The 23103-nt window shown below is 43.3% G+C and overlaps 1 protein-coding gene across 1 annotated transcript in view; it reads right to left on the reverse strand.

Moving 5' to 3' along the window:
* Positions 1–1369: 1369 nt before the first annotated feature.
* CHRNA7 (cholinergic receptor nicotinic alpha 7 subunit) overlaps positions 1370–23103 on the reverse strand; it is a 120888-nt gene continuing 99154 nt past the window's right edge. The window contains exons 5-10 of the mRNA XM_029952690.1: positions 20858–20937; positions 14821–14988; positions 13663–13857; positions 12652–12738; positions 9524–9633; positions 1370–4971 (exon numbers count right to left, since the gene is read on the reverse strand). Coding sequence (XP_029808550.1) covers positions 4453–4971; positions 9524–9633; positions 12652–12738; positions 13663–13857; positions 14821–14988; positions 20858–20937 — 1159 coding nt within the window. The 3' untranslated portion in view covers positions 1370–4452. The remainder of the gene's footprint in view (positions 4972–9523; positions 9634–12651; positions 12739–13662; positions 13858–14820; positions 14989–20857; positions 20938–23103) is intronic.

Here is a 23103-nt window from a genome sequence, read left to right on the forward strand (position 1 = left end):
CCTAAGTGTCTGTATTGTAAATCTATGCAAACATGTTGAAAAAAGTAGATTGCACTAGTTTTCTTAAAGCAGTGTGTAACTAAAGGTAACTTCAGAAGTGCTTGAAGACCTAACTGGCCCAATGGGAAGAACTCAGCAACATACCATTGGATCCCTGGACAGCCCCTGGGGCATTCTTTTTCACTTACGAAGAAGATGATTCCAAAACTAAGTAACTGGTTGCGGCATGTAGGGATTTTTGTTTATCACACAAAAACAAGCAGTAGAATGATTAATCTCAATTATCAATATTAGTAGGAAAAATCACAGGTAGGAATCATCTCAGGAATATAATAGTGGTTTGGTCTTAAATAATCTATTAATATAATACAACTACTAGAGCAAAGGAGAAAACCTTCTGATAATCTCCATGGATACTGAGAGGCTGTGACAAAAATCTAACTTCCTTAGAAAGCCTTAATAGTTTGAGAATACATGGATATTTTTTTTATTATGACAAGGAAAATACATGTCTTCATACAAGTTGAATGGCAAGACACTGAACCATCCCATTAAATGTCAGGAACAAGATAGATATGCCACTTGAATCACTATTATTTGACACTGTTCTCAAATGCAATTGCCTAAGAGAAAGAAATAATGGAAATTATTGGAAAGGAGAAGGCAAAAGAAAATCTTAGAAACAGTAAGAAATTACAATTAAAGTGGTTGGTTATGACATTCATATACAAAATCAACTACATTCCGAAACATCCAGTTAGCAAATAAAATGGAAGAAATCATTCCATTGAAAATAGTACCCAAACAATAAAATATCTAGGAAAAAAAAAAAGGAAATTCATAGCCCTGTCTGAACAAAACCATAAAAATTTACCAAGTGGCATAAAATTAGATTGAATACAAGCCTAGATTGTAGCACTCTTGAATAGGAAGACTCAATCTATATATTCATTGTGACCTCAATTAAAAAAAAATGTGTGTGTGTGTAGGAGAGAGGGAAATAGTTGGAGAAGACAGAGGGAGGGAGAGAGAGAGAGAGAGAAGGGAGAGAGAAGAAGGGTGGAGGGGATGGTTGTCTTGAAAATATTGATATTAATATGAATATGGCTTCAGATTTGAAAGACATTCTTAGACAAATCATAAGTAGAAATATCCCCAAACACTTAGAGGAACTTAGTTTACAAATAAGGTGGCATTTTGATCAAAATGGGGAAAAGACTAACTGTATTACAGGATACACCATGATATATTTTGTTGGCACAATTGACCATTTGGAGAGATAACAAATGCATTTTTAACTTCATTTGCTGTAAAAAATGAATTCCAGGGAGTAAGAAGATGTAAAGGCAAACAAATGAAACCATAAGAATTTAGAAGAAAATATGAGTAATTTTATTTATAATCTCAGAATGGGGAAGGCCTTTTAAAACTGGAAACAAATCTCAGAATCTACCAAGGCAAATATGGATAAATTGACAACATAAAGCTTTATATATGCTAAGAAATAAATCAATAAATAACATCAAAACACAAATAACAACCAAATAAAAATGTTCTCTAAACAAATAAAAATAGTCTCAAGACATAAGACAGAAAACTTCCAAGGTACAGAGACAAATTAAGAAAAAGCTGAATTACCCAACTGAAAATTGTATAAAGGACATAAATTTACAAAATTGAAATTTCCAAAACGCACCCGAAAAGATACTCCATTCATAATAAAATGAACTAAATCAGAATAACATTGCAATATAACTTGTCACCAGATTAGAAAAAAAAATATTGTTTGATAATACTCAGTGCTGAGAAAGCTGACAAATTGGCCTTTTCATTACACTCTTGGTAGGTGTATCCATTGATCAGTACTTGGAGGGTAATCTGGCAATACCTACCAAAATGTTAAATGCACATGCCCTTAAATCCAGCAATTCCACTTCCAACTTAGAATTTACACCAAAGTATAGTCACAAAAGTATGCTAATACATCAACCAAAGATGCTAATTACAGATTTGTGTATAAAAATGAAAACTGGAAATACTCTATTCGTTCACTAATAGATTAACCAAAGAAATTATATCCACGGAGACAATGGTATGCTAAGCAACTATTAAGAAGAATGAGGTAGATCTTTTATATGTTGTTATGGAAAGATAAAACACCGAGTGCAGAAAGCAAAGTGCAGAGTGCTGTGTGCATAGCATGAGTGGTAAAAAAGGAGTCTCTCTCCACGCTCCCTTTCTCCCTCTCCTGGTCTCCTCCTCTTTCTTTTTCTTTCTTTCAGGCAATGCTTCCTAGTCCTCAGAAGCTCATTCATTGGTGGTCTCTGTAGCCATTCATGCTTTTCTTTTCTTTCTTTCTTTCTTTTTTTTCTTTCTTTTTCTTTTTCTTTTTACTACATGTGCATCTTTTCCTTATTATTACTTTTTTAAATGGCAGAGTATTATTCGAGTGGTCAACATATAAACTACTTTTGTTTGCTTTTTATGTTTTTCTGTATAAAATACAAAACCAAAAAGTTTTTTTCCAAGCAAAAATGTTGTAGGCATTAATTTTCAGATAGCAATAACGAATGAATCATTCCCTTAGATATCAAAACACCTATACTTATTTCTAAAATAGAAAAAAATAAACACAAAAAGAAAGATTGTGCATTGTTCATCTATCCCATGTAAAATGGGCGACTCTGAGAACAGCCACGCTCCCAATGGCATGATGCTGGGATGCCCTCATTTGTCAACCTCCTTGTAAACAAGGTGTCCTCTCTGCAGCTGCACTCAGTGCTCATGCGCTTACAGGCACAGAGCATGCACAAGCCTCCACATTCCTCAGTGCAAACCAATCCATGTGCATTACCCAGAAATGAGTGAAATAAATGGCTGGAGAAAGATATGCAATTTCTTTTGCTCTAAAAATCTGATCTTCCCTCATTATATATACCCATCTCAGGGGTTAGAAGCAAATTAAAGATCCCCAGGAGCTCAAAGCCTTTTGCAGTTTTGAGCTCTGAGCAGTTACTAGATGAAACAATAGAAAAAGGAGAGATTCTGTTGTGCCTCCCTCTGCTGTCATTAAAGAATAAGGAGAATGGGAAGAGGCAAAGTGACTATTATCATCCGGATAATGTAAGTTGAGAACTGTGTTACCACATAGGTTTAAAATTAAAGTTCCCTTGGCTTTCAAAATACTTATCTCCAGTGAATTCACCTGTGCAAGCCACCTTTCTGGGCTAACAGTGGGGTAGATGAGCTGTGGGGAAGCAGATTCCTAAAAGCCAGAGACTAGAGTTACTGGTTGTACAGCCATTTTTAGTCTGCTGGCCCCTTCTGCTGACTTCCATTGGCTTTTCATCCAGGAAAGCCACCAGCCACATCATCCCCTTCCCAGTTCCTGCCATAAAGGGAACCAGAAGATGACCCATACCCTGTCCCTGGCCTTGACACATAAAGAAAAGCTTAGCATATTTTCACTTTATGTTGTTCATTTGTACGGACCAACAAGTTTCTAACACTAATCAACTCTAGGACACATGTACACATGAAATATCTAATGCATCTAATCTTATGTTTTAAAAAAAGATGGCTGGTTTAATTTAACATTAGCTATTACACTGCACAGTAATTCTAATAGAACTCTATTGGTCCTTTGGGTGTTTCAGGATACACTCAGCTCCCCAGTGTCCGGGGGCAGCACAGGAAATGTGAGTCACCCAGGAGCTATAGCAATCCCCTTGACTTGCCTGGGTCTAATCCTCAGTCAGAATCAACACACATCTGTGTCTGTCCTGATTCCCTCCACAGAGTAGACTGACTGGACTCAGGCTGGTAAAAGCATAATTTATAAGACCAACTCTCTCTCTCTCTCTTTTAAAATATAGGAACTGTGTAAAACTGTTTCTACCAACTGTCTTTGGTAAGGAAAAACAAAATCTGAATTGCAGAAAACACCAGCATTTAGGTTTTTAGTTTTAATTTTGTTTCCTTTGACCAATTATTTGAATGGATCTAGTGAGTGTAGCTTATTATTATTATTTTTAATCTAGGTTTGTAAACAGGCAAAAGTATATGTTGAATTTTCATGTAGGCCTTCTCGGCAAGTGACGTGCAGGCATGCAAAACGAGCTGTACAGGCTTCCCCTGGCAGTCCTGAGCCACCCTGACCTATCTGAAGGGCTCACCAGGCACTGGGGAATGGACAAAATGACCTCTCAGTGGCCCTGAGGACCCTAAGGATGTTCCAAGGATATCAAGGAGCCCCTCTGAGAGGATGAAACAAAAACGTGCTGAGATCCTATTACTGAAAGGAACAAGGAGACTGTAACGACATGACTGACAGCTACGGGTACATCAGTGTCCTCACGTTTAGTGTGGCTGTGGGATTAGGCCCCAAATTCTCCCCAAGCTAATGGCATTGCCTGTCTGTGTGTTTCCTACATGCTGGGGACCTGAACCGGATTAAGCAAAGTCTTTGGACACAGCCTCCACAAAGTTTGGGGCAGACATCAGGATGCCGATGGTGCAGATGATGGTGAAGACGGAGAAGGCCATGAGGCACAGGCGGTCCACCACGCAGGCGGCGAACTTCCACTCACTGCAGATGGCCTCGCTCTCGTCCTGGCAGCGGAAACGGTTGGCGATATAGCGGACCTCCTCCAAGATCTTGGCCAGGTCTGGGTCCCCCTCGGGGGGCTGCCCGCCGTGCAGGAGTTGCTCGTCGTGTGTCGGGGAGCAGGCCATGCGGCCGCACACGACGCCTGAGTCGGGGGTGGGGGCACAGTGCACACCGTCCAGGCCGCGGAAGCCAATGTAGAGCAGGTTGCCGTTGGTGGTTGGGGGTCCTGCAACCGCGCTCATCTCCACGCTGGCCAGGCTGCAGCGGCGCGGCTTGTGCTGGCAGGCCGGCCGCACCTTGTCCTCCCCGGGCCTCTTCATGCGCAGGAACCACGCGCACCAGTTCAGAAGAATGACTCTGGTCTGGGAAGACAACGGGGCAGTTAGCAGGGTGGGCGGCGGGCCTCAGCTGATCCTGACAGCAAGGTGATCCTAGGACCCCAGCCCTACTTAGTGGAGCCCAGGGGTGACAGGCCCCTTCTCCTTCCCGGCTGAGTTTCCACAGGCAGGTAGTGCCAACATCTTAACAATGGTGGAGTCAAATGTGAGCCTAGAATAAACCAATGCAGAAAGTCTTCCGGGGACTGAGTGGCTCACACAGTCACCCAGTGGCAGACACACAGCAATCTCAGCACAGACAGGCAGGTGAGACTCGAGGGTTATCTTAGGAGAGAGCCCTGCCTGTGCAGTGTGAACAGGACCAGTCATCCTCCCTCTCCAGTCTTTCCTCAACTGTAACTAGCAGCCATCATATCTAACTAACCTAACATCATACCCAACTGCCTGTGAGGCACCCCAGTGGCCCATGGCACACCCCTGGAGCTTTAAAAAAAATTTCAAGGGCGACTCTGTGACACCTATCGGATGCTGCACGAACGCCTAACTTGAAGCAGTTCAGACTGGGACATCAGATCCCTTGCAGTGATGACATATAATTGCAAAGCACGTTTTCATTGTCCTGATGAAAAGCAAGTGCCAAGAAAGTCAATGTGGGACAGGAAATGAGGTTAGTGTGCTCCTAGGATTTGAGACGCAGAGCTGTGCCAATAGGTGCTAAGTGGTCAGAGCATAAATACTTATTGTTTTGACAGATATAATAGAGCCATTAGGTGTGTTTTTTGTTTTGTTTTGTTTTTTGTTTTGCTTTGTTTTGTTGCCCTGGGGGATGTGAAAAAATCCCTGAGACACTAAAGGTGCTGTGAACCAGGGAAGTTTAGGAACCTCTGATTTAATTCATCATGACACAGTGAAGACTGAGGAACATGATATGTGGGAAAGTACTTGGAAAAGTCTAAAGCAGGGATTGGCAGACTTTATCTTTAAAGGGCTATACAATAAAGTCCATAAGGCCTCCATGGCAACTATTAGGCTCTGCTAATAAAGTACAAAATAGTCATAGAAGGTATGTAAAGAAAAATTTGTGGCTTTTTTTTCTAATAATATTTTATTTGCAAAAAACAGTTGGTGGGCCAGATTTGACCACCGGGGCCATAGTTCACCGATCTCTGGTTTAAAGTATTTTATCAACATATATTGCCCACATGCATACAAGATGCTGGATAGAAATCACAGATCTTTCTTGTTTTTCCCTTTAATGAAAAGAAGGGAGACATGTGAAGCCTCAATCTAGGTTAAAAAAAAAATCTTAGAAGCCTATTTGGACAAGGGTGTGAAAAGTGGGCTCTCTCCCTGAAATTATCTAGATATTGATTTTAATTTTGGTTTATGATTGTGGGCAAACTCCATCAACAACATAGCAGGTATGTTTCCCATCTGGAGGTTTAGGCAGTAAGTTGTGAAGTTTATGCCTGCAGCACTTTCTTGGTAATCGTTTTTATGAGATAACTGCAATAGACAGGTCTGAAGAAGGCAATGAAAGAACAAGACGGTGTAAGAGCAGGTTCACTGAAGCCGTAAAGATAACCTTGCGCTCATAGCAGCTGACACTCTATATATCCTGCCCACACTCTATGGACAAACCTCCAGATCCTGGAAAGGCCTGTTTGCAGACCTTGAAGTGTTTTCCGTGATCATTAAGGGGCAGGGACACATGGCCCCACACGTGTCCATCCACTGGAGGCTCCTAAGACATGCCATTTCACTTGGGCCTCTCAAGGGTTCTGTGAAGTGAGTATAATCCCCCCAATTTACAGATAAATAAATGGAGGCTTCAAAGAGGCTAATAAATTGGCTCAAGGTCACATCGTAAGCAAGCTACGTATGTTTAGCCTACCACAGCCTCATCTATAAAAGGGTATCCAATGTCTTCCTCAAAACACCTGTGCCTTTAGCCCTCCCCTGCCCCCCATCTCCATTTCAAAGGCACAGGGAAGACTGAACCAACTCCAAGTAGTGCAGGGGGCAATGAATGCATCCAAACCCAGCGGGAACTATGCACACGGAGAGCTAAGCCCACGAGTATGTGTGTGGTGGTGGTGGTGAAGGCTGTCTGTACATACCCTGGGGCACATCTCAAACTAACATGAGCCACACTTCCAAGTCTGTTTTGAATTCCATGGCCTGAATCATTAGCTTTCAAGGCTAAAGCATTTCAAAAGGTGAAATTATCCTCTTGGCACTTATCAAACTGTGCTCATGACCTCTTCTCTTAGATTATGGTTATGTATCTGGATGTGCAAATGTCACGTAATGCCACTGCACTGGCAATATCTTCTTCATAGCAACACATCATGATAAAAGTTCCTTGGAGGCTGTCTATGTTTCAAATATACACAGAAATAAAAATGCAGTAGGCTATGTAAATCGAAAGTGAGACATACAAGCTTCATATTTCATTTGCAGCCATTGGTTTGGACACACTTGAGATGAGAGGTGAATAATTAGCATATGGTCTTAATTAGAATTTTTTTCCTAGGGGCACCCGGGTGACTCAGTTGGATAGGAGTCTGACTTCAGCTCAGGTAATGATCTTGTGGTTCATGAGTTTGAGCTCTGTGTCGGGCTGTCTGCTGACAGCCAGAGCCTGGAGCCTGCCTCAGATTCTGGGTCTACCTCTTTCTCTGCCCCTTCCCTGCTTATGCTCTATGTCTCTCAAAATATGAATAAACATTAGAAAAATCACAAGAAAAGCTTTTTTTTCTGGATACTAAAGTACTACCAGGTCAGCAAAAATGGTTTTTCTTCATGTCTTTTTTTAATGTTTTTTTTTTTTGAGAGAGAGAGGTGGGGGAGAGAGAAAGAGAGATAGAGACAGATAGAGAGAGAGAGAGAGAGAGATCATGAGCAGGGGAGGGTCAGAGAGAGAATCCAAAGACAGGCTCCAGGCTCTGACGTGGGGGTCAAACCCACAAACTGCGAGATTATGACCTGAGCTGAAGCCAGACGCTCAACCAACTGAGCCACCCAGGCACCCCTTCTTCATGTCTTAAATATATGAAATAATAATGTGTATTTTTAGTTTTACATTTGCAAAAATAAACATTTGAAGGATAACGGAGGAATTAATTAAAATGGCCATCAATATTGGTGGTGGAGGCAGAGTGAGGGGCAGGGATGAGAGCCAATATCCATATGATTTTACTTCTATTTTGAATTTGGAAACACATAAATGTATCACCTATTTCAAGTGGAAGGGTGGGTAGACAAAAAGCGTGTCAGAGTTAGAAAAGTCAGATGAGAATGTAAGTGAATGGTGGACAGATAGGTTGCAGCTTTTAATTGGAAAACAAGCCCACGACTATAGTGATGTGACATGTGTGGGAGATTAACCTTTTCTGGGAGCTCACTCCACTGCTGATGCAATGAGCTATGGGAGAAAGTCTGTTAAGTGTAAGAATTTGCTATGGAAAAGAATCTAAGAAGACACAGAAACTTGGTAAAGCCATTTTTTAAGTAGTTTTTCTTAAGTTCATTTTTCGGTAACTGTAAGTTAGTGCACAATGAATATTTTTAGGTCTGGAGACTCCCTGTTGTTGGAAGTTCACAAATTGCTATTACTTCTTGCAGCTGCATTTAGCAAGTTAGTGAGTCCCAGACTCCTTTCTGAACTAGGATGCAAGGTTACAGGTCTCCAAAGAAAACAGTCTTATTTTTACATATGAGGCTCCTTAAGTTCCTACTGTTCCTAGGCCATGCTCTCTGGGCAAGAAGACGAGAAGGTTTGCAGGGCCAAAGTAAGTATCTTGGGTGGGGGGCATCCGTCCTCTGCCTTGGGTGTTGTCACACTCTGCTGATGTGAGGAAAGCCGAGGCCCCATGTGGCCCTAATCAAGGTTCCCTGTGTGTCAGGTGAGTTTCAGATACTGGACTCCAAAGGAGCACAGCATGTGACTGTGTAAGGATCAGCCCACATCCTGGTGCTAAGCAGGTGCTGGGGAGCTGTGGCATGCTCTGGGCTGACACAACAGGCTGTTATATTTGATCATTTATTTTTCATTACTTTTGCTTTTATCCTATACTTCCTTCCCCACTGGTGACTACTGATCTTTATTTTAGAGGCCTGTGGTAAGCTTACATTCCTACATGTATTGACTACATAGATTATTAAACGGCTCACTCTCTCTTACCCTTTTACTCCTCATTCTATTTGGAAGAGCCAACCACATGGCTGTGTGCTTGTCTCATGGTTGCTTCCAACCACTGACCAGTTCTCCATAGCAGACATGCAAAAAGTAGTTTTATGAACACTGTACAGAGCAAAATGTACAGAGCAATAGGTGTGTGAGCCCTCTTCTGGAATGTCCAATTGCAAGAACAGTGCCTTGGGAACCTAATACCATGTTCACCAGAATGATCCTCTATATACAGACCATGCAATAATGCAGATAGGAGAAATATGGCTCTTTGTTTAGGAATTCTGGGCTGTTTGTGGGATTTTTAAGATAGATAAATCATCCCTAGAGACTCTCTTGGGGAGGGGCCCTAATTCCCTGGGGTGAAGGGCAGGAGGAACGCACCCACTTGGGCATCTTGCCACCGTCAGGGTCATGGTGGTGATACTGCAGCACAATCACTGTCACGACCACGGAGAGGCCCACGATGATCATGGTGCTGGCAAAGTACTGGGCTGCAGAGACAAGAGACACAGAGTGAGACCTGGGACCTCCATGCACAAGTATCAGAGGTTGGCAGGCAGACCCAGATGGGAGTGCCTGACTGCCTCAGACTGGGTGGTGAAGCCTAGAGCAGGGCAAGGCCACCTCCAGGCATGCAGACCCCCATCCACATTCCTGACAGGCAGAGGCCAGCCTAGAGCACAGAGACCTGCTTTCCGGCCCACGCAAGCAGCCTGGCTTACTTAACTGCACTGTTTTGAACTCTGTTAACCACCTCCTTCAGTGAGGGCTAACAGTGCCTTACCAGATGCTGAAAAGGTTGTTCCCAGGATAAAGGATATGGACTGTCATAGAACTGAAAACACCTGGGAGGTGAGGGTGTGGTCACTACAGAGATAACTGCAGGCTGGGGATGTTCTGGGGTGAGGATGGAACCAGGGCAAACCCGAGCATCACTGGCTGTCTAATGAGGCCTAGATATCTAATATTAGTGGAGAAAATGAGTCTGGGGTGCCTGGTAACACAGTTGGTTAAGCATCTGACTCTTGATTTGGGCTCAGGTCATGATCTCATGGTTCATGAGTTTGAGCCCCACATCAGGCTCTGCACTGAGAGCATGGAGCCAGCTTGGGATTCTGTCTGTCCCTCTCTCTCTGCCCCTCCCCTGCTCATTCTCATTCTCTCTCTCTCTCAAAATAAATAAATAAACATCTAAAAAACATCTAAAATCAAAACAGTTAAGAAAATTAGTCTGGCCCCATCTAATAAGAGTTATGAGGGGGTGCCAGTTGTGTGAGGAAGATGTAAGGCAGTTCCTTTCCAAAAGAATGTTAGCTATAGCTAACATTGGTCAATGATGAGTTTCTTCATCTCGGCCCTGAGGAGAAGTAGCATGGAGCATCTAAACCAGTCCTCCCCTAATCCCCTGTCCCCATCCAGTGGCTGCCACCTGTGAGTTTACACAGGCTACTCAGCCTATCTGGGCTTCAGGTTCTTCACCAGTATAACAGGGATAGCAGTGCATTCTTTGCAGGGTTGGTGCAGGAATTAGCAATCATATGAGCCCAGGATCTAGAAGAAAGTCTGACACAGGGAAGATGTTCCTTGGGTGGCAGTTCTGATCATTAAAACTTTGGTGTGGCTCTCAGCTCAAGGGGATTGAAGTCTAAGCAGAAGACATTCTGGTGCAGAGGCTAAGTGCATGGCCACACACTTAGTTAAGAACACTTCCTTCTCTACAGGCAGGAAGGAACTCACTGCCCACTGTGGGGGCTAAGAGGTACCATGGTGAGGAGTTGCCGAAGATGGACATTTGAGGCTTAAAGTTAGCATCAGGAATTTCTAAGAAGGGCAAGGGTAGTAAACAAAAACTCTTACTGGTATGGACTGAATTGTGGCCTCCTCAAATTTATATGTGGAAGCTCTAACCCTGGTACCTCAGATTGTGACTGTATTTGAAGACCAGCTTTTAAAGAGGTGATTAAGATAAAATATGGCCCTTAGAGTGGGATCTGATCCAATACAACTGGTGTCCTTATAAGAGGGAGAAATTTGTACAAAAGGATACCAGGGATACACTCAGAGAGGAAAGACCAATGTGAGGACACAGCAAGAGGAGGCTGGGAGTCATCTACAAGTCAAGCAGAGAGGTTTCAGAAGATCTCAAACCTGCTGGCACCTTGATCTTGGACTTCCAACTCCCCCAGAACTGTAAGAAAATATATTTCTGTTGCGTAGTCCATCCAGCCTCTGAAATTTTATTGTGGCATCCCTAGAAAACTAATACAATGACCTGTGGAGGTATCTGGGGTCAAAGGATGCCACAGCTGAAATCTCAACAACAGAAGTTAGAGGCCAACAGCATCCCATCTTTCTAGACTCTGCATCAACCATGCCTTTTCCCCGTTGGTTAATCAGTTAAGGCAGGGGCTGCCAAGTGCCCCACAGGGAGCACTTTCTGCTGAAAGTCTTTGTTGAAAGTATTGTATTGGGAGGTTGAAAGAATGAGGTCAGACTCTCAAGTTGAAACAGGGTTCCTTGCTCTCTGGATAGTACTGAGAGAACTAGGAACACCCACAAAGGCTTTTAATACCAACAATTTCTCGTTCCGGCCAAACTATTACACATTAAGGGAACTCCACAAGGATAAGCCTTGGCTTCTTAGTTTGTGAAGCCTGGGAGTATCTATTTAAGGTCCCCTACCCCTGTTCCTCCTAATTAACCACACAGGGTGGCCCTCGGGTGGCATGGGTCAACATGGATAATCATAGACTCCATTCCTGTTTCCAATCTCCATCACCAAACTGGGATTCTCATATTAAACATAATATCTACTGTCAGAATGTTTACTTCCCATTCTCAAAACTGGCTTCAAGATCTGATTCCCTGATCAGGAATAGAACCCTGGCTGCGTGGTGAGAGCACCAGTCCTAACCACTAGACCACTGAGTACCCCTTTGCATGTTCCTGCTTATTCCAATCCAGGGAGGGGTATAGCAACAAGTGATGCTGTCTTCTATTTCTGTCATCCTGTCCTAGGCAGAAGATCATGGCTTACATCTGTCTCAGCCAAGATATATATTTGTCCTGTTTACATTTCCTCACAAGCTTTAACTTTATACAGAGACACTGAGGTATCTCAGGAAACAATGGCTAAGAGTGAGCTCATCACATTCTCACAAGGAATTTTGTGGAAAAACAATGACTCAAGGTAAAGTAACAAATCTCTAATGATAAAATATCTGGCTGCATAACAAGTGTGAGGGGAAGAACTAGGGAAGGATGGGTGAATTTCTGCGCCCTCGAGCCAAACCACAATGCCAGACTCCCCACACTCTCCTTGCATGTGCCCAGGTAAGCAGTAGCCATGGGTCACTCTGAATAGTTACAGCAAGTCACTCCTTATGGCAGAGAGGGGCCTCGGTGGCTCTTAAGGACATGGAGGACAGGTTTATGCTCTGTTCCTGGGCTAAGCAATACAGGGCACTCTCTAAGTCTGTGTCTTCAAGAGAGGCCCACCACTTGCTTACCTATCAAGGGCACCGAGTCCGATGTCGCAGGCATGATCTCAGCCACCAGCAACATGAAGACAGTAAGGGAGAGTAAAACTGTTATCCCTGAAACATAAACACAGTGGTGCCTGAGACAGAACAGAGTTTAAGGCCTCATTTCCACTTAACTGTGCCTAATCTGACATTCAAAGAACTAGAGGGGCATGGGGGACAGGTCAGTGACATCCTGAAACCAGATGCAGGATTCTCCGAGCATACAGGCAAGGCTATTTTTTTCTGGGGACTTTGCATCATTTACAAGAGTCCTAGATAGAGGTAAGTTTAGGAGCCAGAATTTTAGAACAATAATACAAAATGAACTACTGAACTCAACACAAGTATGTCTCATTTTCTTTATTACATTAGGATTGAAAGGTAATTTCATATACTAGGGAAAAAAAAAAAAACATGCAATCCAAAGATCTATCTTCTGGTCTTGACTTTGCTATTTACTTGGATAAGTCACTTAACATATCTGAGTCTTGCATGTAAGATATGGGTTTAAGGATGATTTCTATATGTACTGAATATGAACTTGGGTAACTCATTAAGATGTTGAGAAATTCATTTCACCATTCCAAATCTTAGTTTTCTTATCTTTGAATTGGATCTTAAGGAACCATAACAAATGCTGGTGAGTTGCCACCAAGGAACAGGATGGGTTGACAGGAGAAGAGAAAGCAAAGCACCTCAGGACAGAACCCAGTAGTCTCTTCCTGGGCATTTCCATCTTCTATGTAGAATCACAGGATCCTACAGATTCTCAGGAGGGCACTGGCACCCAGCATGGAGCCTATATCAGGAGCCTGTGATGTTGAGGAGATGCCTTGGCTGGCATTTCAGTGTGTGATGCACCAAGAAGGCTCTGCAACATCTCTGCGCCCAGAGCTGTGACACATCCTGCACTGTCCACAGTGATCCTTACAATGCTGACCTGGAGGCCAGGACTCCCATCCTGTTGCAGACCCCACCCAAGATCTGGACACTTACCCAGGGAAATTTTCTCCCCAGAGTCTGCAGGGAGCAAGAAGACGAGGAGGGCCAGCGCAGAGATGAGCACACAAGGGATGAGCAGGTTGAGGCCATAGTAGAGAGTCCTGCGGCGAATGGTCACTGTGAAGGTAACATCTGGGTACGGCTCTTTGCAACACTCATAGAACTTCTCACTCCGCTTGCCTGGGATTCCTCCATGAGCAGGGGCAGGAAGAACCATTGTCTCAATAAAATTATCCTGCTTGCTTATTTTAATGATCATATCACACAAATGATCATGGGATTTGTTGAGTGCTAAAAACCTGGATAATCGGTGTTTAAATAAACTCTTTCTGGCCTATTAAAGATGTATGGTAATGTCTTGGTGATATTGGAGCAAATTGGGAGAATTTTTTTAATGGGTTAGAATTAGATATGGTATATAGTGAATGTTTGTGTCCCTATGATATTCATATTTTGAAATGCTAACCCCCACAGTGATGATATTTAGAGATAGGGCCTTTGGGGGGAGAAGAACTCTAATGAATGTGATAATTGCCCTTATCAAAGAGGTCCAGAGAACTCCCTCGTCCTTTCTGCCATGTAACAACACAACCGGAAGATAGCCAAATATGAACTAGGAAGCAGGCCCTCAGCAGACACCAGATCTGCCAGTGCCTTGATCTTGAACTTCTAGCCTCCAGAACTGTAAGCAATAAATTTGTTGTTTATAAGCTACGCAGCCCATGCTACTCCATTATAGTAGCCTGAAGGGACTAAGACACCAGGATTATAAATAATATATTATAATCTTTATACCATTATAAATGTAATTATTGTTTTTCTACTTAAAATCATCAAATATGGTTTCTCACGAATTGCAATTTATTGTCCAGCCTGATTTTAGGAATGGAGCAAAATCTAATAATATAGAGATGCCTATACTCTAGCACTTACTTGTTTAAATAACTACACACTTCTCATGGAAAGCATTGAATTTTCTAATTGTTTTTTGTTTCTCACTGTATAGCTCTCAGTAAATTATAGAGATTGCTGCAGGGTTCAATAAATGCTCACACTGACAAGCACAGTGGAAAATCCCAAACTTTTGAAGCCAGCACAGGAATAAAGTGGCTTTCTACAAGGCTTCTGGTCTCATGTTTTTGGTAGACTTACCTACAAGGTCCCATTCTCCATTTGGGATATAGCCACTGATATCTGCCTCTTGCATCTGTAGATCCAAGGACCACCCTCCGTAAGACCAGGACCCAAACTTGAGTTTGCACTGCTGCACATCAAAGGGGAACCAGCGCACATCAATGTAGCAGGAGCTCTTGAATATGCCTACATGGGCAATGAAAACAGTCAGAAAAACTGAAATGGAAGGTGACTCAGCTGTGCTTTAAATACACAGCAGTCCCACATTGTTGGTGGGAATGTAAATGGTGCAGTCATTATGAAAACAGTATGGAGATTCCTAAAAAATAAAATAAATATAGAACTACTATATGATCCAGTGACCCCACTTCTGGGTATATATCTGAAGGAAACAAAGTCATTTTCTGGAAGAGATATCTTCACTCCCATATTCATCATGTTCACTGCAGCATTATTTGCAAAGCAAAGACATAGAATCAACCTAAGTGTTCATTGATGGATGAATGAACAAAGAAAATGATTATCAAACCGCTCTCTCTTCTCTCTCTCTCCCTCCCTCTCTCTCTCTCTCCCTCTCTCTCTCTCTCTCTCACACACACACACACACACACACACACACACACTGGATAGTGCTATTCAGCCTTAAAAAAAAAAAGATGGAAATCCTGCTGTTTGCAATAACATGGATGATGCTGGAGAGCACTGTGCTACGTGAAATAAGCCAGACAAAGACAAATACTATATGACCTCATATGTAAATTTTGAAGAAAAAAAGGGAAACAATTGAACTCACAGAAATATTGAGCTGCCAGGGGCTGGGGGAGATGGGGAATGAAGAGGGGTTGGCCAAAGGGGACAATCTTTCTACAAGAGGAGTATGTTCTAAGGCTCTTAATGTACTGCATGGTGACTCTAGTTAAAAATACTGATACTTGAAATTTGCTAAGAGAGTGGATCTTAAACATTCTCATAGAAAACAAAAACTAAACCAAACCTAGCCATGTGAGGTGATAGATATGTTAACTTGATTGTGAAAATCATTTTACAATGTACATGTACATTAAGTCATCATGGTGTACATCTCATTACATTTTCATTTGCCCAGTGTACTTACATAAAGCTGGACAAATTTAAAATATAAATAACACATTTTAAAATATAAAAAATATAGGGGTGCCTGAGTGGCTCAGTGAGTTAAGTGTCTGACTTCATGAGTTCAAACCCCATGTCAGGCTCTGTACTGACAGCTCAGAGCCTGGATCCCATTTCTGCCCCTCCCTGTTATACTCTGTCTCTCTCTTCTTCAAAAATAAACATTAGGGGCGCCTGGGTGGCTCAGTCGGCTAAGCCTCCAACTTCAGCTCAGGTCAGATCTCACGTTCGCGGGTTCGAGCCCCGTGTCAGGCTCTGTGCTAACAGCTCGGAGCCTAAAGCCTGCTTCTGGTTCTGTGTCTCCTTCTCTCTCTGCCCCTCCCCCTCTCATTCTCCATCTCTCTCTGTATCAAAAATAAATAAAACATTAAAAAATAAAAAATAAACATTAAAAAAACTTTAAATATAAAATATATATTTTAAAATTTAAAATATAAGTAATCAAATAAATACATACATACAGAGCAATCCCTTGGTTTCTATCGTCATATGCTGTTCACAACATGCAGTGCCTATTCTTCATCGCCTGAGAAACGGCTGATGAGTTAAATAATACATTACTTATAATGTCAGCACGTCTTTTTGATGAGTGCCTCATGCACACCTTGTTTTGACCCACCTGTGCTCCCTTCAAGATGAGGTGACATAGGCTCCTGGGCCTCTAGACTAGGGGTGAACAGAGAAGCCTTAAGCCCCTCCTGCTCCTCCAAACTACAACTAGACTTGTCCTGAATAAGCTTGGACATTTTTGGGAGAAGTCTAGGAAGAAAGCTCAGGTGAAGCTTCCCTGTCTTTTAAAATGCAACACCTTCATGCTCCATTGAAGCCTGTTCTGAGGGATTTCTGTGCAAAAAATCAGAAGTTCTGCAAACTTGCTCTTACATGCCTGTGCATCTTCAACCTCTAAATAATAAGAAAGAATAGAAAAACTCCAAGAGACTGGGGTGCCTGGGTGGCTCAGTTGGCTAAGCCTCCAACTTCGGCTCAGGTCAGATCTCAAGTTCATGGGTTTGAGCCCCACGTCAGGCTCTGTGCTGACAGCTAGCTCAGAGCCTGGAGCCTGTTTCTGATTCTGTGTCTCCTTCTCTCTCTGACCCTCCCCCTCTCATGCTCTGTCTCTCTCTGCATCAAAAATAAATAATATATTAAAAGAAAAGAAAAACTCCAAGAGAAATTCATAAAAATGATGGTTTAGAAGCAGAATATGAAAGGGACATGTGTGTGTCTGTGTCTAAGTGTGTGTATCTTTGTTTGGTGGGAGGCAGCATGAACATTTTCCTTAGGTTAAAAATTGAGAAAATACTTGGTTTTCTAGAAATATATGAGGGATAATTTTAACTAGTTTACATTTTAGATTAAGAACAGAACAAAGACTGGTAAATTTAAGCTGAAACACAGGGTTTAGGAACAAGTGAGAGTTTCCATTGAAAAGAGTGATTCCAGGCTAAGACAAGTTGGGAGTAAACTGCCAGGTCACAGAGAGGAGACCAGATAAACCCTTCCAGCAATCTATACCCATATGCTCCTCCATGACCAGAGAAAGGCTGAAAGGCAAGAGAAGGCACAAAGAGCTAACTGAGGGTGCCTCCATGCCTAGGGACAGAGTCAGCTTTCTACATTTCTGCTACTAAATTTTAAAAAGAATGAATGGAGGGGGCACCTGGGTGATTCAGTTGGTTAAGCATCTGACCTCAACTAAAGTCATGATCTCCCATTTAGTGAGTTTGTGCCCTGCAGCAGGATCTGTGCTAACAGCTCAGAGCCTGGAGCCTGCTTCAGATTCTGTGTCTTCCTCTCTCTCTCTGCCCCTCCTTCACTCATGCTCTCTCTCTCTCAAAAACAAACATTAATAATAATGAATGGAGGAAGGAATGGGAAGTAACAGCCTTGCAAACACCAACCCTCACCCAAAACCAAGTTAGGAAAGGATAATAATTTCCTGTCCCCTCAAGTTCCTTTAAGTACAATGTTCAGTGTTACCCCCAATGTTCATGGGCATCTGGAAGTCATTACAGACACTGCCCTCCCATTAATGGGCTAGATCCCCTCAAGCCTACATTGCCTGTACAAAATGTAACTCTATAACTGAATTATTCCTTTTCTATGAAGTGGCCAAAGAAAAAGAATCTCTAGAGACAGAAAGCAGATCAATGGTGGCCTGAAGCTGGCAGTGAGGACGGGGATTAACTGCAGATCAGCAAAAGGGATCTTTTCAGGGTGACAAATAATGTTCTAGGGGATGCCTGAGTGGCTTAGCCAGTTAAGTGTGTGACTCTTGCTTGTGGCTCAGGCCATAATTTCATGGTTGGTAAGATAGAGCCTCATATCGGCTCTACATGCTGATAGCATGGAGCCTGCATGGGATTGTCTCTCTCCCTCTTTCTCTGCGCATCCCTTGCTTGCACTTTCACTCTCAAAATAAATAAACTTTTAAAAAAATGTCCTAACACTAGATTGTGGTGATAACTGTACAACTCTGTGAATTCACTAAAAATCACTAAATCATGCATTTGAAATCAGTGAATTGTATGATATGTAAATTAGTTTTAATAAAGCTGTTATAAAAATATGAAATAGAAAAGAATGTAATTTCATAACCAAGTCTCTATTTCAAATCTTGCACCTAAAACATTTTTTGCCTGTGCTTGGTTGCATAAATAGAACAGCACCCCAGATCTGTTCTACATGATCCCAGGACACAGGCTTGCTGCCCCAGACTAGAAAGCTCCAAACTGCTCCTGCCAATGTAGGGGAGACTCCCACACTCACAGCACAACATGCCTGTCCTTACTAGGCTCCTGGGGCCATGGAGGCTGGGACACAGGAAAGAAGCCCCAGAGGGGGCTGCTGTACACAGGCAGCACGGGGCTCAGGAGTGTTGCTTCTTGTAGCTTAAAATAGGTTCAGCCTTCAAAACAATCTGCAGTGCCATATTCTTGTATACTGATGACTACTGGAGATTGTTTTTTAAAATAGCCCTCATAATAGAAGCTGCAACTCACAGGCTGGTGAAAAAGAAGTCTGTGCATGTGATGGAAGGCTCGTCCCATAGCCCCAGTCCCCAGTGAGTTTACTGTTAGGTGGAAAGCCTGCTTGGGCTGGGGGAGGGGTGAAGGCAGGAACTGGGGAAAATAACATAGAAGCACATGCTTTAAGATAGAAAACTTGAAAATCTATAGCTCTTCAGTCTATACAAATGTTATTGGGAGTTACCTGCCTTTGATGGGCTTAATCACTCACACCTTCATTTATGAATAGGTGGACCAGGCACCTGTTTGATTAGTGGTGGTTCTAAGGTGTATACACATGGAATCTGCCCCTGGGATGCTTATCCTGAGCTAATGAGGAAGATCACGTAAGCAACAACTCGGGAGGCAAGGCCAGCTTTGCTGTGCTTTGAAATGAATCAGAAGGTATACATGTGGTGTATAGTGCGTGTATGTGGGGGGTGTGGTTGGTGTGTAAATGTGTGTAGATGCGTGTGAGGGAGGTATGTGTGTCATGTATAATGTGTGTGTGTGTTGTGTGGGGGGTGGTAGGTGTGTGGGTACGGTGTGGTGTTTATGTGTGTGTATATGAGGGGTGTTGTGGTGGGTACAATGTGTATGGGGGGAAGTATGTGTGTGGGGTGTATATGTGGTGTGTGTGCTGTGTAACGTGTCTGTGTGTATGTGGTGTGCAGGGGGTGGAAGGTATGTGGATATGATATGGTGTATATTTGTGTGTGTGTGTGTGTGTGGTGTAGTGTGTGTCTTTGGAGTGGCTGTGGCGTGGTGTATGAATGTGTGTTGAAGAGGTACGATGTTGGGCATGTATGTGTGATGAGTGTGGTGTGTAGTGTATGTACATGTGTGTGTACTTGCAGTGTGTGTGGGATGGTAGGTGTATGGATATGGTGCAATTTGTGTAGGGGGTGTGTGTGTATGTGGGGGGTGGTAGGTGTGTGGATATGGTGTGGTGTATGTGTGGGGGGAGGTGTGTATGTGGGATGTATTTGTGGTATGTGTGGTATGTAATGTATATGCGTGTATGTGGTGTGCAGGGGGTGGTAGGTGTGTGGGTATGGTGTGGGGTGTGTGTGTGTGTGTGTGTGTGTGTGTGTGTGTGTGTATTGGTGGTAAGGTGGGAGATGGTTGCAGATTGCCTGGGAGCAGGAAGTTAAATAGTTGCAATGGTGGAGATAAAAATTCATTTCAAAGATTTTTAAAATTCTGTTAATGCATCAAGGCATTAAAACCCAGGTTCCCCATGTTCTATATAATTCAGTGAACAGCCCAGGGCCCAGAGAATTGACAGGAATGATAGGCTGGTGGGAAAAAAAAATCAATTCCAGGAAGCAGTTAACCATCAATTGGTTGGAAAGGAAAAGAGAAGCTCAGTTAGGAATGAGTCACTGATGAGCCCTGCTTTGAAATCACTTGCAAGTGATTTCCAACACGCACGTGCTCTTGAACACACACACTCAAGAAGCCAGCAAGTCCACCATCCTGCCCCAACACCTGGAGAGCAGCACCTGCCAAGATATGCAGTTTGGTAAGAGCAGAAATGGTGAGCTGAAACTCGGGTCGGGGGAATGGCCCGAGTGTTTGGCTTGCAGGTTGTAAGGAGAACTGGAAATGACATGACAAGATGGACTTGTTCTTGCTGTGGATTAACTTTAAAGAACACGAGGCACACAATAAGGACATGTGACACACACCACCAAAGACAGTTTGAGCCATGACCCCAAAACAAAAAAGGGGAAGATAACATCGTCATGTTCAGGAAATACGTGCAAGCACACATGGAAGAAAACAGGAAGGGATGGGCATGAATGAAGCAAAGGATGCCCACCAGTCTCATGAGCAAATATCGGGACTGGCACCCCAAACTTAGCAAAACTGCCTAAAGAAGTAGATCTTACCTGGAGGGAGGTACTGGCAATGCCCAGAAGAATTAACTAACACGTTGGTGTGGAATGTGGCATCAAATCGCTCATCAGCACTAGAAACACAAAGAGGATTTCATGAGCCAGCACTGCCAGGCAGTGGATCTCCCGTGCACTTAGGCCTGTTGTGACTGCAGCTGGGATAGCTCTGACAGGTGCTCTCTTTGTGCTTGGGTCATTACGACACCATTCACAGCTGGTCTGGGAGATCTCAGAGTAGAGGTTGGTAGAGGCCAATGTCTATCACCATCCCCTCATTGCATATGAACTGTGATTTTCATATGTACATAAAACAAAGTTCTTAGCAAAAGTTAACCCTGAAGACAATTTCACTGGGCATGAGCAGATGAGAATTTCTATCTATTTGTAGGGTGGAAGCTCTCTGCCACTGACAGCCCCAAGCAGGTGTGGATTTTGATTCACTGTCCTCAAGGCTCCAGTTCCAGTGCGCCCAGTGCTTGGCTGATGCTGATCTTAAATGACTGAAGCTACAAGCACAGGAGGTTGCTGGGCACAGGCAGAGCCCAGAGGTATCCTGGGCTTCATGATTAGCAATGACCGTAAGGTGGGCAGGTGAAAAGAAAAGAATTAGGTACAAGGTTTAGACAGATGCTCTCCAGCCCCCTCCCTGTCCATGTTCAGAACCTTCTGCAGTCAGGAGTTACCAAATTCTATAAAGAGGATGGGAGGAAGACATAAAACAGGAAGAAAGAACAACAATTAAAGCCAACAGGCCTTATTATTCATGTCTTTTATTTTCTTTATTCCGATGCATTGCTGACCCTGGATAATCTATGCCCACCTTCCACTCTCAGGTTAGCCAGTTCCCAGAAGTAGAAGACGCCTTGCTCACCAGTGCATGTCTCAAATGCAAACCATCTAATCCAAAGCCCACACCCCAGCCACCTCCTTTATCAGGGTTTCATATTCCAGGCCTCCATACCTCTGCCCTAATAACCCGAGGGTCAGGTACCAGACAGCTAGGGACAGCCCCTATCACCCAGAGCCCACTGAAATTATTCACATTGGCCAAACTTAATTCTGCTCACCCTGCCTCACCAGTTCCATTCCAAGGAAACCACAATAAAGGCTCTTGCCATGTTCCCCCTTCACTCCCTCTGCCTCCTGACGCACCCTGGCACTTTCCTGTGTGGGTTTCCATGGTGTACTGTGCCTCCTGTCTCTAGGGAACTGTGAGTAAAAACTGCTTCCTTCATGACAGCTACTTCTATGTCGGCATCTCTTGGCATACCTCATTAAAACAAATCTGGATATCCTTAAAAAAAAAAAAGAAAGAAACAGAACTCCCTCAAAAAAATACAGGCAGCCCGTCAGGATGTGGCACCATGAAGTTAAGTTCCTCTCCTTTTAGCAACTGGGGAACCTGTAGTAAGGGCTGTATACTTCTGCAGAGCCTGGGGAAGACTTTTTTTTTTTAATTTCAATATTTTATTGTCAAGTTGTTTTCCATACAACACCCAGTGCTCTTCCCCATAAGTGCCCTCCACCATCACCACCACCTCTTTTCCCCCCTCCCCCCTCCCCCCAACCCTCAGTTCATTCTCAGCATTCAATAGTCTCTCAAGTTTTGCATCCCTCTCTCTCCCCAACTCTCTGTCCCTACTCCGCTCCCCCTGGTTCTCCATTAGGTCTCTCTTGTTTTCCTGTTAGACCTATGAGTGCAAACATATGGTTTCTGCCTTTCTCTGCCTGGCTTACTTCGCTCAGCATGACACCCTCAAGGTCCATCCACTTTCCTACAAATGGCCATATGTCATTCCCTCTCATTGCCATGTAGTACTCCATCATGAATATATACCACATCTTTCTGATCCACTCATCAGGTGATGGACATTTAGGCTCCTTCCATGTTTTGGCTATTGTTGACATTGCTGCTATGAACATTGGGGTACATGTGCTCCTATACATCGGCATTTCTGTCTCTCTTGGGTAAATCCCCAGCAATGCTATTGCTGGGTCATAAGGGAATTCTATCGATAGTTTTTTGAGGAACCTCCACACTGTTCTCCAGAGCGGCTGCATCAGTTTACATTGCCACCAACAGTGTAGGAGGGTGCCCATCTCTCCACACCCTCGCCAGCATCTATAGTCTCTTGATTTGTTTGTTTTAGCCACTCTGACTGGTGTGAGGTGGTATCTCAGTGTGGTTTTGATTTGTGTTTCCCTGATAATGAGTGATGTTGAGCATCGTTTCATGTGTC

The sequence above is a fragment of the Suricata suricatta genome, chromosome 9, assembly GCF_006229205.1.
Source record: "Suricata suricatta isolate VVHF042 chromosome 9, meerkat_22Aug2017_6uvM2_HiC, whole genome shotgun sequence".
NCBI lineage: Eukaryota > Metazoa > Chordata > Mammalia > Carnivora > Herpestidae > Suricata > Suricata suricatta.